The sequence below is a fragment of the Musa acuminata genome, chromosome BXJ3-4 (genome assembly GCF_036884655.1).
Source record: "Musa acuminata AAA Group cultivar baxijiao chromosome BXJ3-4, Cavendish_Baxijiao_AAA, whole genome shotgun sequence".
NCBI classification, from domain to species: Eukaryota; Viridiplantae; Streptophyta; class Magnoliopsida; order Zingiberales; family Musaceae; genus Musa; species Musa acuminata.
Window position 1 is genome coordinate 240638 of NC_088352.1, and position 18154 is coordinate 258791.

General features: G+C 42.5%; 1 protein-coding gene and 1 long non-coding RNA gene across 4 annotated transcripts; one reads left to right on the forward strand and one right to left on the reverse strand.

The window, feature by feature from the left end:
* Positions 1-3445: 3445 nt before the first annotated feature.
* Positions 3446-5049, reverse strand: LOC135636734 (uncharacterized). Its single transcript, XR_010496022.1, has 3 exons — positions 4988-5049; positions 4286-4787; positions 3446-4044 (listed from the first exon to the last, which is right to left on the reverse strand). It is a non-coding gene; the product is annotated as an uncharacterized LOC135636734 (long non-coding RNA).
* Positions 5050-7788: 2739 nt separating this feature from the next.
* LOC103980454 (phosphoglucan phosphatase LSF2, chloroplastic) lies at positions 7789-12597 on the forward strand. 3 transcript variants are annotated; one of them, XM_065148717.1, is made up of 5 exons: positions 7789-8170; positions 9217-9422; positions 11400-11570; positions 11908-12124; positions 12326-12597. In XM_065148717.1, the coding sequence occupies exons 1-4, from the start codon at positions 7915-7917 to the stop codon at positions 12109-12111; spliced, it is 837 nt and encodes a 278-aa protein (XP_065004789.1). In that variant the 5' UTR covers positions 7789-7914; the 3' UTR covers positions 12112-12124; positions 12326-12597. The 3 variants fall into 3 exon arrangements, with proteins under 3 accessions (XP_065004789.1, XP_065004790.1, XP_009395158.2); XM_065148718.1 differs by having other exon boundaries at positions 12343-12597; XM_009396883.3 differs by lacking the exon at positions 12326-12597 and having other exon boundaries at positions 11908-12257.
* The last annotated feature ends 5557 nt before the right edge of the window (positions 12598-18154 follow it).

Genomic DNA, 18154 nt, shown 5'->3' on the forward strand with positions numbered 1-18154 from the left:
TAACGTGGATCAGATTTGTGACTGTGATGACTCGAGTGATGACGTAGGGAGAGAATCGGCGAATCCAACGTGTTAGCGTTTGACCGATACAGGATAGAGATCGTCTCGTATCCAATGCACATATTACACGCATCGTAGCGACGACTTGTCGTCGTAATGATGCTTCTTCTTATGATCGCCAGCCAGGTGTGTAATGTAATGAATGTTATATAGGTTAAGCTCAGAGTATATTATTATTATTATTGGTCTTTTTAAACATAAGTATCCTCTTAACAGAATAACATTATAATACAGTGCTAATTTTATATTCGTAAGACGATGAGTTATTTAGATGAAAATAAACCCGAGTTGGACTGACTGACTCCAAAAGAAGCATCGACGATTAACCCATGTTTAATTAAGCGGAAAAAAAATAGGTTACGTGTCGTGCAAAATCAAAACAGGATTTTTTTTTAATATCAAGAATAGGTTACTTGTGGTGCAAAATCAAAAATAGGTCAAAATATCTATCGATCTATGTTTCCATATAAACAACAATACAATCTAAATCTTTGGTTAGAATGATAAATTTCGAGTTTTGTAAATAGTGCCTCAAGGAAAGATAAGACTTTCCAAAAAAATAAAATAGATAATAAAAGTTCATTATGAAACCATTGACGACAGAGAAACACCATATGACCTCCTTTTTCTCTAATTTGACCTTTCGATATACATTGCTACAATATATACTATCTATCTATGTGATAAGTAATGGATAAGGCAAGCCAAGAACTCCACAAAATGATTGTTTTCGAGTAAGCCAAAAGAATCAATCATCCAATTAGTGATGATGCTTTACGAAAAGCCCATACAACTTATTAAAAGTAGTTGGCACTGCCAATCATCGTTGCTTAAACAGTGCGATGACACTGCCAACAACAGCAAGTATATTATTCTCAACATGCAACCACCATGACACTAGTAGTACATTACTTGTTGGCTTCATGAATTCCACCAGCAATGGGATTCCATTGTCATTGTCACTCACAAAAGAGAGCAATGCCATGGTGCTTAGCTACCTACTAAAAAGAAATAGCTCGTATCGTACCAATGTAAAATGTAAGATTGATTTAGAGAGAATCAATATGGGTAGTATTTATCTATCTATCTATCTTTGAATATAGATAGATAGATAGATAGATAGATAGATAGATAGTATTCCTAGCTCAAACCGTAATGGAGATATTTGTAGTATTTTTCCTATACGCATATATCATTTGTTTACATGAAACAAATCTTTATTTTGTTGTAAGAATAATAGATTGGACGGACTATCAACTTGCACAAGGTTGGAAATAGGCGTTTAAAATCTTGTTTGATAAACTATTACAATTAAAGATGGTTTACCTTAGATTGAAAGTTTGATATCTCATCAGATGAGATTAAAAAAAAAAATTCGATACCACTCCAATATTATTAATTAAACATAAAAAAAAAGGAACAAAGTAAGAGAGAATGGCACTCACTCTTCTTCTTCAGCGTGCCACCACACCACACCACAGCCCAGCCAGCCATTCCTGCATTGAATTGGTCTGTCAGCCAGTGAAAGCTGATGTACATGTAGCCAGCCAGCTTTGACGCAGAGAGAGAGAGAGAGAGAGAGAGAGAGAGAGATGAGATGAGGCCACAAGTTGATTTGTATGTGATGGTCCCATATTGAATTGGTTGGGCGGTCCAATTTGGTACACGAAAGTGTTGGTAGAGGGGGAAGGGAAGGAGGCAACGGCAGGCCATGTGGTGCGAGTGGGTGGCACGTCTCCATCTCTCTCTCTCTTTCTCAAGTTGGTGCGACTCCATCCATGTCGGTCACATCCATCCATCCATCCATCCCCTCCTCCACACTTTGTCATCAGCCTCCCGACGACTTAAAAGTTTTGGAGTTGAGAGAGGTTTTGGCTTAACAAGTCTTATTTGATCCGAGATGTTGTACTCTTTATCTTATATTCTCGATTTAGAACGGATTGATTTGATATGTAATTTTATTTTCAATCCACTTTTGTTTTTCTTGTAAGAAATCGATTGATAAAAAATTAATAAATGGAAGTAAAGTATTCGATATTCAAAAGAGAGAGATGAAAATTGAGCAAATGTTATTTATTTATATTAAAGTGTACGTAGCACATCAAAATCGATCACTCTAATCCACCACTCATATGTTACTTTTTCACGGCTACAAAAGAAAAGACTTTCTATTACTGCTTTTCTATCGTTAGGCCATTGGTGCGATAAATCTTTCTATTACTACTTTTCTATCGTGAGGCCATCGGTGCGATAAATCTTCCCTTCTCGGCAAACGGTAACAACTCTGCACCAACAGCAACAGCAGTGATCTGCTCTTACCCTACTCACGAAGCCTTTGGCTCGTAAACCATTCTTTGCATCGATCCAAGATTGGTATCCTTGACAGGAGCACTATCTCTACTCTGTTGAGGGAAATACTCTATTCTGTTGAAGAAAATTCTTTCTTCTAATCTGTATAAATAGGAGAGGGACATGTTAATGTATTCAAACTAAAGTTACTTCAATAAAGCTTCTTCAATAATCGTTCTTATCTTCTATGATAGAAGATAACAATTATTAAAGAAGCTTTATTGAAGAAATGAAAATGCTCCAATACATTAACATATTTCCTCTCCGAGATTTCTTCATATAATTGGACTTTTCTCGATACCATGATAAAAAGAATCAACAGTATAGTTGGGAAAATCATATCTTTTATCAATAACTACCTCATCAAAATTAAAAGGACATTGATTTAAAATAAAAAATCATTATTTTATGTTTTTTTAAGTTATAATTGCTCATAAATGACACTATTACGACATCAAATTCTTCTTAGGATACTAATTAATTAATTAATTAGATTGAGGTTAAGAATCCATTTGGAACATTTACAATATTTTTTAAATATATTTTTTAGTATTAACAAACCAATTTTTTGCTCCTCATTTGGGTTATCAAACTACACTACTGTGCTACCTTGTACAGCCATCCATCCCCACTTGGATCATTACACCCTATGGATGGATGGAGGAAGATAGATAAGAGTCATAACCTAAATTGTGATAACAAAGGTGGCTGCAAGTTTAACTAGTTGCATAACACTTCAAAAAAGAAGGCTCCCATAAGGTTTTCTTTATTTTTATTTTTATTTCCTTTTTTTTTTTTTTTTTTTTTTAAAGTAAAACAAAATTAAAAAAAAAATCAATTTTAGTTTGATGAATGATGAGGTGATCAAAATCCATCATCATCATCATTTTATCTTGCACTAACTAGAGCCCTGTTAAGATTATCACAATAGGAAGAACTTGCATAGCTTCCATTATTGATGACATGGGAATCTGCCTAACTTGCATCATGTCTTAGGCAAAAAGACACCAGAAAACAATAAGATAACAACTCGAGAGCAGTATCAAATGCATGTGCAGCAGCCTTTTCTAATTAAATACATAATCCCCAAGGAAGAGTGTACAGAAGATGCAATTATGTGCAGAGATGACTGATCCAAGGGCCTAAATTTCATACCTCAAATGCTTATGTGTTGTTGAAAGCACATATATCTTGCACTGCTTGTGGTATCATAGTGGAGTTTGACTCTACCTTCACCGATCTCAAATCTCCAAGATATATATCCATGAGATTCATGCAGTCTTCCTTTGATGGTGATCTCCATGTCACTTGACACTCGTGAAATCCTGTGACATTTGCCATCCTGTTTGAGATAATGCTTGAACCAGCAGAATGGTACACCCACAGTAAGTATCTTCAAGAGAGTCTGCAAGAATCTCTAAGATAAAAAGAGATTGTAAGCTGAATCATTTCGAGGGTAAAGCTCTTTCTCTTCGTGCCAAGCTAATTGACAAGAATCTTTAAGATGAAAGAGGTCGAACGCTTGGTATGTGCAGATGCAGCTCATATTATTATGCTTGCAAATAATTTCAACTCAATCAGTTATAATTGTGCAGAAGCAGATGATAATTTCCGCTCACTCGGTTGTAGTTATACCTGCATATAATTTCAACTCAATCAGTTACATATAAAAATTATACTTGCAAATACTGTGCACGAGCCGACAAACGTGCTCTAAATGTAGGCAAATGACCTCTCAAGAGTTATAGCTGAACATAATCTAACTAAAAGAACCGACTGAACAGAAGACTTTTGGTCAGTCATCAATATGAGATCGAAATCAATTCATGACAAGCATCGATAAGGATGAAGGATAGATTAGCATAAGAAGACAAACCTGAATATGTGCAGCAGAGAACAGCGCTACATAAGGGATCCACAGGTGCCTGCAACTAATCAATCTGTTCACTGAAAGCGACTGAACAATCGTATTGATAAACATGCAAGCTTGGTAGATAAACATGGGTTATTCACCAGGCAAGAGGACCCACCATGAAGCCACCACTACTCGGTCAAAGCCCAGATCAACCGTCCTTCATTTTAGCTTCAAAAATTTATGCAACATAAAATGGCCTCTTTTTTTCTTTTCTTTGTTTCTCAATATCTGAAAGCAAACTTTTGGCTTCCAGAATTCTCAATATATGGTAGATAGTTTTGAGAGTTACAAATCAAAAGGAACATCAATGAACCTGTTCTGCTCCAATCTGTATCTCCTTCTTGCTTACGAAAAGAAAACAGAAAAGGTGCCAAATGGCATGCTCCAGTATGAGTTTGCTTTCATGCGATACTCTTTGTTTTACAGCTGAAACTTGAAAGTACATCAGGTGATGAGACGAAAACTGCATGAAGAGACACAGGAGATAACTTAGGTAATTTGCTAGCCCAAGGATTGACTGTCGAAAATTTTATCGAGTATAATCTGAATTAATTCAGAAATCTACCTGGTATACCGTCAAACATTAAGACAATAGAGACAAATTGCATAATACTTCAAACACTGTTGAAATAAATTACCAACTTATGGAATATTGAGTATTACCTGTGATCGTAAATAAGGAATTGTTTGGGACCAATATCACATTGTTGTATGCCAGATTTGCTGCCAAAGATTCAAGGATAGTTTATGCATTATTTTCAGCTAAAAAGAAATTTGCTTTGTCTATGTATTGGTTCTTGACAACATAATCACATCATTCATTAATCATCAATCATCGTCAGCAGCAGTATGATTCATCAGATGTATATTCAAAGCTCTTAGTTGCCAATTTGGGCAAATTAAAAGAACTAAGAGTTTGTAATTCTAGCAAAATTGCTAGAATGTGCACAAGAGCTTGTCTCACATGTAAACATATCACTCTAGGCTCATCTAAACCACAAAAGCAGCTACAAAACACCTTCATAGAGGATGATGCATGGGTGTTGGTAAAATGATTTCCCTACAAGGGCTACACTTTCCTTGTGATAATCCTTGAACCTTAATATGCCATTCCTCACAGTTCTCCAAAGTATCAAACTCACAAAATCAACACGATAAGGTGTCAGAAACAATCATTCTACGCTGCTTCAGATTTGTTCAGTTTGTGCACAGATAAGGGGACAAAGTCAACATTTATCTAGTAATCGACACAAAATCTGGTGTTAAGTTGCAGAAAGGAACAAAATAGTCACATAAACAAGCACCAAAATCTCAGAAAGCTTCCTGGATTTCATTCAGTTCAGTTATTTTTTCATTACCCTAATCTACAAACAAGCAACATGAGGACTATATAGATAAGAGGACAAAGTCAACGTTCATCTAGTAATCGACACAAAATCTGTTGTTAAGTTGCAGAAAGGAACAAAATAGTCACATAAACAAGCACCAAAATCTCAAAAAGCTTCCTGGATTTCATTCAGTTCAGTTATTTTTTCATTACCCTAATCTACAAACAAGCAACATGAGGACTATATAGATAAGAGGACAAAGTCAACGTTCATCTAGTAATCGACACAAAATCTGTTGTTAAGTTGCAGAGAGGAACAAAATAGTCACATAAACAAGCACCAAAATCTCAAAAGCTTCCTGGATTTCATTCAGTTCAGTTACAATTTAAAGCATTGCTTATTGCAAGATCCCCCATGTATGAAAACTCAACAATCACTAGTCTTCTCTGTTCCAAACAAACACAGAAAGGTAAAAGGAAAGAGGCAATAGGAACCTCTTCCCACAGACAGATCAGCAAGCCTTCTTCTCCTTGCCGGCCGCAGAAGGGGTCATCAGAATCCTCCACAAGTACCTCCCACTAGCCATGTCGACGCAGGTCCAGAACCCTGTGCTGATGGCCGATCCAACCTAAAATTACACGATTGTCAGCGAACACACTAAAATTACACGATTGTCGACGCAATTCCCAACTATTCGTATTACTTTGGTGGTACGGGAAAGGGGTTCTTCTGGGGAGTCTTCTTCCTGGCGCTCTTCGTTGAGTTCCGGCTGGGGCTTGAGGTTTCTCAGCACGAAGAAACCAGCCAAGGTTGCTGACAAAAGGATGAGCAGCACTCTCAGGGGACACATCTTTCCACTTCTCCCTCGCTCTCTCTCCTCTTCCTTGAGACGGAGGAACTCCGTCCGGTTGGGATCCCTCGGGGTTCCTCGAGGAGGATGAGAAAGAGGTTGCCAGCTCGACGGCCGCCTCCCAACACGAGTTCTTCTTTGTTTGACTTGGAACGAAACACCCATGGGAGGGTGAGTGGGGCCCACACAAAAGGAGTGGTTGGACACGGTGGGGTGTTAGGAGGACATGAGTCCGCAGGGGCCGAGTCGAATCTTGGCGGTGTCCAACCACAGCACTAAAAGAAAAGAAATGGATTGTTCTTCTAATGGGGGTTGAAGGAATGACGAGGGTTCCACCAAGACATCATGTGGCCAAAAGTGGGTCAATGGACTTTTTGTTTTAAGATGCAACTCGACATGCTTTGCTTTGCTTTGTAAACGAGCTGTGTTCTTCTCGACTCGACCCACGCAACACTCAATTTAAGAGTCTGAATCACTATTTTTTTTTTCTTTTCTTAAAAAATAAAATAAAAATTAAATTTATAATAAATATATTTATTGAGTATAAATTATGTTGGATGAGGTTTCGTAATTAAGTTTGCAAAAGAGTGAGTTATACAAGCTGGATGGAGCCTTTTCCTTGGTCAATTATACGAATGAATGAATGGCTTGCTGATTCAAGTTGGATTGCATTTTGCATCAGAACAATATCTTTAAAGATAAAAAAGACTTCGACACTAGAAATATTAAAAAAGATTCAATGTAATGGCTCAAATCAATGGGCCTGTAGAATGGGCTCAAATGAATGGGCCTGTAGGCAGCCGAACAAGCCATGTAATGGCGCCAAATGTTGTCCTGTCACGACGCCACCGTCAAGTTTCCCGCCAGAAAGGTTGCAAATATCACGTGCGGGTTAAGCCCGAAATATTAGAACTCGACGACATGTGCTCCAGAAAATTCTACCAAAATATCTCTCTCATAATTATATTTCATATTATACTTATCGTTTGCACAACAACAAAAATAACAAATAAGATCCTAATTTTCCAGCTATTTAAATCTATATTCTTAACTAAAATAAAAATATTTAAATATTTATGATATGAAAATTTATATGCCCGACCCTTACTAATTGTTTCATATATATATATATATATATATATATATATATATATATATATTATGTGTGGTGGTTAAAATCAAATATAGAGATAAATTATGAGGGTGAATATACTATTAATAGTAGAATTATTTATCTTTGTTCAACTAAAAGGGTCTAATTGGTTACATTACATGGCTATAAAGTGACTTTACAACGTGGTCTCTTCCGAGGCGGAGGCGGCGGCGGAGGCAAAGGCGAAAGGGTCTGTGACGAGAGCGCGGCGATCGAGAGAGACAGAAAGAGAGAGAGAGGAGAGAAGGAAGAGGCGGGGATGGGAACGATCTGTAATGGATACCTCTGTTCGGTGTTTCCATCACCTCGGAGATCTCTCGAGGGGATTTCCTTTTTCCATGGTAGTCATCTCAGGAATCTTGACAGCAGTTCGAGGAAGAATTCCGGCATCCGCTGCAAGATCTCGGAGGGCGGCCCGGTGGAACAGGGCTCCCGTAAAAATCGCGAGGTGGAGGACTATAACACCGTCATGAAGCGCATGATGAGGAACCCGTACGAGTACCATCATGATCTTGGTAAAATCGTCGGTTCCCTTTTTTTTTTTTTTTTCCTCCCGAGGAATTTCATGTGGATGCAATGGGTTTTCCATTGTTTTCTTGATAAGGTTCGATCTTTGGTCGTTCTTGGACTCTAAAAATCTGATCTTGGTCGAGACGTTTCTTTTGTCTTTGTTCGTTCTTGGTTTGTGAAAAATGTGATCTTGGTTGAAAAAAATTATTCGATCTTTGTTCGTTCTTGGTTCCTTCAAATATGATCTTGCTCAATCATGTCTTTTCCTCACTGATGGAACGTACGTTATGGGTTAAGAGTCTAAATGGCGACAAGTATACAGAGTCTTACGTGTTGTTTTCGTTTTCCACTCTTCGCTTTGAGTCTCTAGACCTTGTGAAGGGACTCGTGGAAAAGATAATCTTGTTCTTTTCCATTGCATGTCCCATCGCTGCAAAACAACAAAATATCATATTTATTATTCAAAGCTTCAGCTTTTTGGCCTGTAGAGGATTACGATTTTTTTTTTTTGGTCTCAAATTACATGTAATTCTTGTTGAACTAGGGTAGCGATCATTAATTTTGTTATGTTCTAGAATCATTTCTATTTATAATAGAACAAAAACAGCTTAAAAAATATTAAGGTAGACAAATCCCCAGCGAGCATGTTGTAATGATGACTTCAACATCGGTTTATCTAATTCATTAAATAACTATAATGTCTACAATTTTTTTATTTTGGAAAAGATAAATTGCATACTTGTAGCATTATTGAAAATAAAAATGCCCTACCGACTAGGGTGTTGGGATTCTGTTTGATTCTAGGAAAGGAAGGAGATGGTAGTGTTCCAAGTTATGATATTTTTTTCCAAAATTACTACATATTTTAGAATTAGTTCTTTTTATCTCTAATCTGTGTACATCATCATAGTGTTTATGGAGCTGGGCTTATTTAGCCCCAAAAATATGTTTTTGGGTGATTCTGAGCTTTAATTTAAATGTCTTGCACACTCATTCAAATAATGTTATTTTCTGTGTCAATAGACTAAGTAGTTCAAATTTTGGCACCTAGGCATGAATTATACTATCATAAACGATAGTTTAATTGTCGGTTCTCAGCCTCAAAAGCCCAAAGATATTGATCACCTAAAAGAGGCAGAAAATGTAGCATACATTCTGTGCTTACAGCAAGATAAAGACATTGAGTACTGGGGAATAAATTTTCAAGATATTCTCAACAGGTGCAAAGAACTTGGCATTCATCACATGAGAAGGCCTGTAAGCTATCCTCCCTTTCACCCTTGTTTTATTTATTTATTTATTTTTTGTAATAGAGGAATGCAACTTATATTGACTGAAGATAACCAACCATTATCAACTGGAATTGTTCTACTTATATCACATTTTATTTAAAAAGTTGTGATGTGTAACTGGTTGCACCTTTTATTTTCTCTACCTGTGCGCTTAATTATTGTTACTTGTGCTCTTGAACACGAATTTGGTTTATCTTTGTACATGATTCGGTTTCTTTTTTACACGGCAACATTAGACAGTTCTTTGGAAGCTGTCATAACATTCGATGAACTTGATCATCTACTATGTCTAATCAAAATTTGAGAACTTTTAGTTTTCAAGTGATATTATAATGAAGAAAGATCTCTGGAAGCTGTCATTACCTTAATGAAATCATCTACTATCATCAATCTTTGTGAATTTTGAGGTTTTAAGTAATATGATAGCATCAGATCAGCGATTTTTGATGAGATTTTTATTAATGAAAATAAAAATAGTTTTAAAAAGATGGGAAGTAGGAGTGAGTGCATTAGGGATATTGTTAATTAATAAATCCAATAATTATCGCATGTAGATTGATGGAGTAGCTGTTTTATTTAGCCTCTTTCCAAATTCCTACTAATTTTCACAAAGCAGATAGTTTCTTTTCCATAGTAGCTGTTTTATTTAACCTCTTTCCAAATTCCTACTAATTTTCACATAGCAGATAGTTTCTTTTCCATCGTAGCCTGGCAAAAATGTGTTTCTCCTACATATTAGGATGGTTTTGAATTCTCCTAGATTTTATCCTTTACCATGAATTGTCCTACATTAAAAAACCCTGCATTTCCCTTTCTATTGCTTGTAACTGCTGGTTAAGGTCAGTAGACCAGTATCATTTCTGATTACACCTGATGTATAAGGTCCGCATCACTTGCAGGCCATCTTCTACATCAAATGTTTAGTGTTATTGGCTTTCGCTTCATGCTTCTGGTAGAATCCTGACCAAACCTGATCCAGCCTTTTCCCATGAACGAACGGCCTAATTTTCTGGACCTGATCAGGGGCCCAAAACTTGGTCTGCAAAAACTCCAATTTAGCCCATGGCTAGCTTTACCTTATGGTCCTCCAGCAGCTGAGATGGAAGTCTTATTCTTGTACCAATGAAATTATTCGAAGCAGTAATTTTTACCCTAGGAATTATTCGAAGCTTATTTGACCTTGACCTCTGATACCGATAAACTATCATAAATTTGAGAGAAGATAGCAGCCAGAGCTTCTCTTTGGTTGATAGGATCCATTTTATGCTCCTCCTCTTTTCCTTTCATATGAATTTATAGATGAAACAACTAAATGATGGACCTTTTCAGGCCTTAAGTAACGTATTAGTTAATCTAAGTTGTTTTGATAGACTTGTTCCGACCGATCAAGATGGTGAAATTTTGTAGAGAGAACTGGGCAAAAATATCAAGTACATATGCAGCTGGAAGCTAGCACCCTATAGTACATGATTCAATTATTAAGCTTTTCCAATATAAGAGCATTACACATCCCTGCACATTAGTCATGTGTAACAAGTAAGCCCCAGACAGGTACCGAGTTCTGGTAGAATAGCTAGCCAAAATATATAACTACAGTCGTTAATTTCAGTACTTGCCAACAAGGTCTGCCGTACCGAAGTGTACCGGGCGGTACGTACCGGTCCGACAGGTTATCAATACGCGGACCGTCCGGTACCGCTACAGTGCTACAGTATGAAAAATAAAAAAAATATTCGGTACACCAGGGCATACCGCTCGGTACGCCCTGATGTACCGCCCGGTACACTGATACCGTACCGTACCGAGCCCGGGTCGAAACGTCGGTACGGTATGGTACAACGAACTTTGCTTGCCAATGATTAATAGAAATACTAGGTAAAATACTTTCAGCTTATAAACAGAAAATGATGCTGATTGCTCATCTTTTCAATTGCAAATACAGGCAAGGGACTTTGATCCAGATTCACTGAGGAGCCAATTGCCAAAAGCAGTCTCTTCACTAGAATGGGCTATTTCTGAGGGTAAAGGAAGAGTTTATGTCCATTGTACCGCTGGACTGGGAAGGGCACCTGCAGTTGCAATTGCTTATTTGTTTTGGTTCTGTGACATGGATGTAAGTTTGGCCTTGACTCTCTTTTTTGCAGTTTCTATTATCCAGCTGAACGATCTTATGTGTTGTTAGATTAGATCATCTCTATCTTACTGTGGAATATCTCTATGTCAAGCTTTCGGTCATGTCTTAGATTGACTGACATTCATGAAATCAGACCATTCATGATAGTATGCTTCTTTTGTATACGATTATGAGCGGAGGATCATGTGACATGTTGTGATTGTAAAGTAGGAACTGATTGTTAAGTGGGATAACTTGCCCTGAGATACTCAGTACCAACTATGCCTTCTGCCTTGGTTTCTGATATTATTTTCAACATTCTATCTATATCGAGCAGCTTAACACAGCCTATAATACTGTTACTTCAAAAAGACCCTGTGGGCCAAACAAGCGAGCCATCAGAGGAGCTACTTATGATTTGGCAAAGAATGACCCGTGGAAAGAGCCTTTTGAGAGCTTGCCTGAGCATGCCTTCGGGGGTATTGCTGACTGGGAAAGGAAGTTGATTCGAGAGCGAGTACGTGGACTTGGTGGAACTTGAGACAATATTATTGGTAGGCCATATAATCTTATTGTTATCTTTTTTTGTTGTTGTTGATTCTCCCCAATATGTTGCATGTCATATATTTATTATGTACTTGGGAAACCGAAGAAGGTTATGCCTATGAGCGGCAATGGGTTTCTTTCTTTCTTCTTCTAAAATGTAAGCATCATACTTGTAGATGCTTTTAATTTAACAACGGGTCTCTCATCAGTGTATCACTCTCAAAAGAGCAAGCAGCCCTCCCTCCAGGTTTGGTGCTTTCGGGCAGGATTTTGGGGAGCTCGGCATCTTTCAAAGATTTTTATTGCTTGGAAAGTCTAGTACAAGATTCTCTTGAGAGATTTGAGCAGATTAATTCAAAATAATTTCAGGATCACTTTCCTATCTAAAGAATGATTGACCACCAGATCGATCATTTGATTGCCCTCCTTATAAACATATGTGTAATCTTTATAGTCTTCAAATCTCTACAGCAAGACTTCATATTAACAATGTTACTCTGAAGAGCCCAAGGCACGTATAATTAAATTCTGTTGAATAAATTGTAATTGGATTCTATGATGATATGTCAGATATCATCTTTAGACCCTCCCAAATTAAACCTATTGCGCCTATGATGATATGTCAGAGAACTGTCTATTTCTCATTGCAGGTTGATTCATGTCGAAACCTACCACAAGTTCAAGTTTTTCTGTCACAGACCTGAAACGTAAGCAATGGTGTGTAAGGATTCCTCTAAAACAAGATTGATAAAAATAACATGTATTAACTCTATCTCACTTTGATTTATCACTAAACACGTATGGTATTTTCATTAGTAAGATCGACGACAACGTGAGAAGAAACGAGATTAAATATTTTACTTTCATAAATATATAAATTTTAATATAATTTTTAAAAATATAAAGATTAAAATATTAAATATAACTAATTATAAGAATAATATATAATTAGCCATTTCAATCGTGATCGTATATGTTTTTTCCGGTCATACATATTCCTTCTAAGTCAACAATTTCTGGTTTCCTTCAGGAATAGTTCCTTAGTTTCCGGGAGACTCGAGTGACTTCAAGCTGTTTTCTCCGAGGGAAGGAAGGAGGTGGTCTTGTTTTGGTCAATGCCCCTTCAGCATGCAATGCAGGAGGCTACAGTTGTATGCAGTGTTTTGGTCAATGCTCCTGATTTGGTTCTCGAGGAACTCCTTGAGCGAAGAATTGGGGCAACATGTTCCCTTCAACTTCTCTCTACCACCTTGATTTCTGTGCTCATGCTTTAAAGACTTGGATCTGGTAAGATCCAACATCAAGCTATGTCTGAGTTGGTGTGTTAGGGTACTTTACTACCTCCAAAATCTATAAAAATGAAGTTGTTGCTCCTACTTGTATTTGATCATCCAAGTCGAATGAAGGTTAGGAATGACCACCACTTGTGTTGTTAGGATTAGAAAACGTAGTGACGAGTGATTTTGTACCTGTAGATGATGTCTCAGTATATATCAATGACAACTGGGAAAGCAGTAGCAGGAAAAGAAATGAAGAAAGTGGAGTTCCCACTGCTCTCATTCAGACTTGGAAAAGATGAAATGATAGAGCATCGTGGTTTCTGTGACAGCAGCAATGGAAGGAAACATAAGAGCATGTAACCACCACTCGACGTTGGATTACGGGAACAGAGATGTAAATGATAGACATGATACGTAGGCAGCTATGAGACACGTCACTCTAATCCGATCGACACGTCACATTCACTCAGGTGTTTATGAGACACGTCACATTCACTCAGGCGACGATGTCAGGAGGAACTCGGATCTTACTTTGGTAGCGGCATGACATGGATGAGGGACATCGATTTGATGCCACCAAGGATTTCGGAGAATGAGTTGTGATGAGGGTAATAATGGCGACATGACGTGCTACGATATCAGCTATGACTGGATGACACTCTGCCCGAAAGAGGGCAATAATGTCGACACGATGAGCGATGACGTCACCCACTCTCAGACAACGACTTCAGCGTTATCTGACCCAACGCGCTTGACCGAGGCAGAGGAGAATGACCACCGAGGCACGCCCATATCCTGCGGCAGTTCGGTTCTCCATGCAACGTCAATGGCGATGTCAGACGCCATCAGAGATACGATCCTGCCTCCTGCAGGCAGGCACGTCATGTAACACTCAACTACCCTATAAATACCCCCGAGTTCTAAACGAGGGGGAGGACACTTCTACACAAAAAAACTCCCTCCACATCATCTAACTTGATCGTCGGAGGGGTCGGGCCAAGCACCCCGGCCCGACCTTTGTGCAGGTGCGAAGCCGAAGGTCCCCGTCGGTCCCGCAGGCAGAGACGACTACACCGTCTCGATCGGACACCGCCCTCGACCTCCTCAGCGGGCTCGAGGAGCGCCCCCGGGGAGATCCCCATCTTCCGGACCTAAACCAAGCCGCGTCGGCCCCAAGGCCACGGCTCAAAGTTGTTTCCCGCAACAGATTGGCACTAGAATGAGGGCCCGGAATGTCGGGTGATCACCCGAGCGGCTCAGATGAGCCCGCGGCTGAGAGGTCACACCCGACCGAAGCCTCGGGGGAACGTCTCCCGCACGGAGGCCATCGTGACGAACTCCCCGCCACGACCTCCGAATGATACTGACGAATATTCAATGACCCGGGCTTGTCGCTGTCGGACGACGCCCCAGCCGACTCAACGCCCGTGTCACCCGAGGCCTTTCAGAACCTCGCCCGTCAAGTCCGAGCTCTGATGGAAATGGTGCAAACCATTATCCCCCTCGTTTCTCATCCGGCGCACCCGCCCGCGATCGAACCATTGCGACAACGCAAGGCGCCCGTTCGGGCCCACATGACACTACCGGAGCCCCCCACTTCGCCTCGGGTCCAACCGGCCCCACTCGGGGATCCAACGATGGCAAACCCGAGCGGTCGCCCAGAACCCGAGGCACTCTCTTCGGACTCTCTGCGGGCCCAGTTGCGCTTCGTCAGCCAGCGACTCGACGAGGTCCAGAAAGAGGTTCGCAGGTCCAAGGGAGAGCTTGGGGAGGACCCACACCAAGGGTCTCCCTTCATGCCCAAGATACGGGATCTGACAGTCCCCCCGGACTTCCAGCTCCCCTCTCTGGACGCTTACGATGGCTCCGCGACCCAGCGGACCATGTAGCTACTTTTTGCGCCCAAATGGCGCTATACGGAACCTCTGATGCCCTGATGTGCAGAGCGTTTCCTACCACTTTGAGAGGGCCTGCCCACGCGTGGTATGGCGGCCTGAAGACCGAGACTATCACTTCCTTCGACCAGCTCGCCAATGACTTTGAACTCCACTTCGTAGCCTATGCACGGCCAAAGCCTTCCGCGGCACTACTCCTCGGACTCAAACAAAGGGAGGACGAGCCCCTCTCACATTTTGTGGATTGCTTTGCCATGCAAATCCGGGGCTTGCCGGATACTCACCCCTCTCTGTTAGTGCAGGCATTTGTGATAGGCCTGCGACCTTCCAGATTCCTCTGGTCCCTCGCGGAGCGACCTCCCACTACGGTGCCAGAGATGCTCCAACGGGCTAACCGGTACATCGCAGCCGAGGCCTGGGCGGCCGAGACAAGAAGGGACGACTTCCGACCGCGGCCTCCATAAGAGAAGCTAAGCACCCGTGGTGGCTACCCGATGTAGTCCCCGGGAAAAGAAATCTAAGCCCTGCCTCAGTCTCTTCCGAGCGAAGGTTCAGTATCTACCTGACTACCTCCCGGCTCACGGTTAGCCCCGGCTTAAACCCTTCTGAATCTACACGACTCGGCCGTAGACTGCCGAGTCCCCCCCCCCCCCCCCCCCCCCAAGGGCGACTTGCCGCCCGAGCCACACCTCTCGGTCTGGTGCCCGAGACCGCACCTGCACGGCCTGCCCGCCTATGTCGTGCTACTCGGTCGCATGACCCTCGAGACCATGCCTGCGCGGTCTGCCCACCTGCATCGTGCTACTCGGCCGCATGACCCTCGCGACCACGCCTGCACGATTTGCTTGCCTACGTCGTGACCCTCGACTGCATGATGCCCGAGACCACACATGCGCGGCCTGCCCGCCTGCGTCGTGCTCCTCGTCCCCATGCTCCCCGAGACACACCTGCGTGGCTAACCCGCCTGCGTCGTGCTCCTTGGCTCCATGTTCCCGAGACACACCTGCGCGGCCAGCCCGCCTGCGTTGTGCTCCTCGGCTCCATGTTCCCGAGACACACCTGCGCGGCCAGCCCGCCTGCGTCGTGTTCCTCGGCTCCATGCCCCCCGAGACACACCTGCGTGGCCAGCCCGCCTGTGTCGTGCTCCTCGGCTGCATGTTGCCCGAGACCACACCTGCGCGGCCAGCCCGCCTGCGTCGTGCTCCTCGGCTCCATGCCCCCCGAGACACACCTGCGCGGCCAGCCCGCCTGCGTCGTGCTCCTCGGCATCATCTCCCCGAGACACACCTGCGCGCCCAGCCCGCCTGCGTTGTGCTCCTCGGCTTCATTTCCCCGAGACACACCTACACGGCCAGCCTGCCTGCGTCGTGCTCCTCGGCATCATCTTCCCGAGACACACCTGCGCGACCAGCCCGCTTGCGTCGTGCTCCTCGGCGTCATCTCCCCAAGACACACCTGCGCGGCTAGCCCGCCTGCGTCGTGCTCCTCGGCTCCATGCTCCTCGAGACTGCACCTGCGCGGCCAGCCCGCCTGCGTCGTGCTTCTCGGCCTCATGTCGCCCGAGACCACCTCCTCGGCGCGGCCTGCCCGCCCGAGACGTGCTCGACCTCATGTCGCCTGAAACTACTGCGGTACTGGAGGCTGAAGCCATACCTCGGAATCCCCCTTTTGCGACAACCGGCGCATAGCTTCTTTCGGGGGGGTATATGATGAGGGTAATAATGGCGACATGACGGGCTACGATGTCAGCCATGATTGGACGACACTTTGCCCAAAAGAGGGCAATAATGTCGACACGATGAGAGCTGACGTCACCCACTCTCAGACAACGACTTCATCGTTGTCTGACCCAACGCGCTCGACCGAGGCAGAGGAGAATGACCACCAAGGCACGCCCATACCCTGTGTAATATCCCATTAGTCCCACATCGGAAGTGGGCAATGTGTATGATTAGCTTATAAGGGCCTGATGAGTGTACTACGTTAACTCCCGCTTAAGTATTTTGGTTCGCCGTTGAGGACCAAAATGGAGTTATTGGCCAGTTACGCCATTAGAGGTACGATCCTGCCTCCTGCAGGCAGGCACGTCGGTAACACTCAACTGCCCTATAAATACCCCCGAGTTCTAAACGAGGGGGAGGACACTTCTACACAAAAAAACTCCCTCCACATCATCTAACTTGATCGTCGGAGGGGTCGGGCCGAGCACCCCGGCCCGACCTTTGTGCATGTGCGAAGCCGAAGGTCCCGACCTTTGTGCATGTGCGAAGCCGAAGGTCCCCGTCGGTCCCGCAGGCACCGCCCCCGACCTCCTCAGCGGGCTCGAGGAGCGCCCGAGCGCCCCCGGGGAGATACGACTCAAAGTTGTTTCCCACAACAAGTTAGAAGGCCTGTCTCTTGGATTTGAATAGCGTTGGGTTATGAATGCATGCTACAGTTTGTTTTCTTGGCGGTGGGTACGTATGACGACGGTACGAGGCATCGAGGTTGAGGTTGTCCCCGGTTCTCACATGCAAACCACGTGTGTGGACCTGGCGTTACATTAATATTAGCACACATCACATGAAGCCAACTCACAGGTCCAACCTCGCTCCCTCCCATGTCAACTTCATTGATCTGATTCCTCGCCCATCCCTGTAACCTAATCACCTACACATCTCACTTCCCGTGCAAAATTCCATGCTAAATACTCTCTCTCTCTCTCTCTCTGCATTCAAAATAGCGTTGGCGAAGTCCCATGCACTCATTTATTGCACCACGTAGCCTTAAATGAATTCTCCCGTGGGCGTTACATTAATATTAGCACACATCACATGAAGCCAACTCACAGGTCCAACCTCGCTCCCTCCCATGTCAACTTCAT

What these genes read in the sequence shown, in the direction of transcription:
- LOC103980454 (XM_065148717.1), top strand. Translation starts at nt 7,915, where the DNA reads ATGGGAACGATCTGTAATGGATACCTCTGTTCGGTGTTTCCATCACCT. An exon ending in CGAGTACCATCATGATCTTG is followed by an intron (nt 8,171 to 9,216) that starts GTAAAATCGTCG and finishes TTTGGCACCTAG; the next exon opens with GCATGAATTATACTATCATA. An exon ending in TTTGGTTCTGTGACATGGAT is followed by an intron (nt 11,571 to 11,907) that starts GTAAGTTTGGCC and finishes TATATCGAGCAG; the next exon opens with CTTAACACAGCCTATAATAC.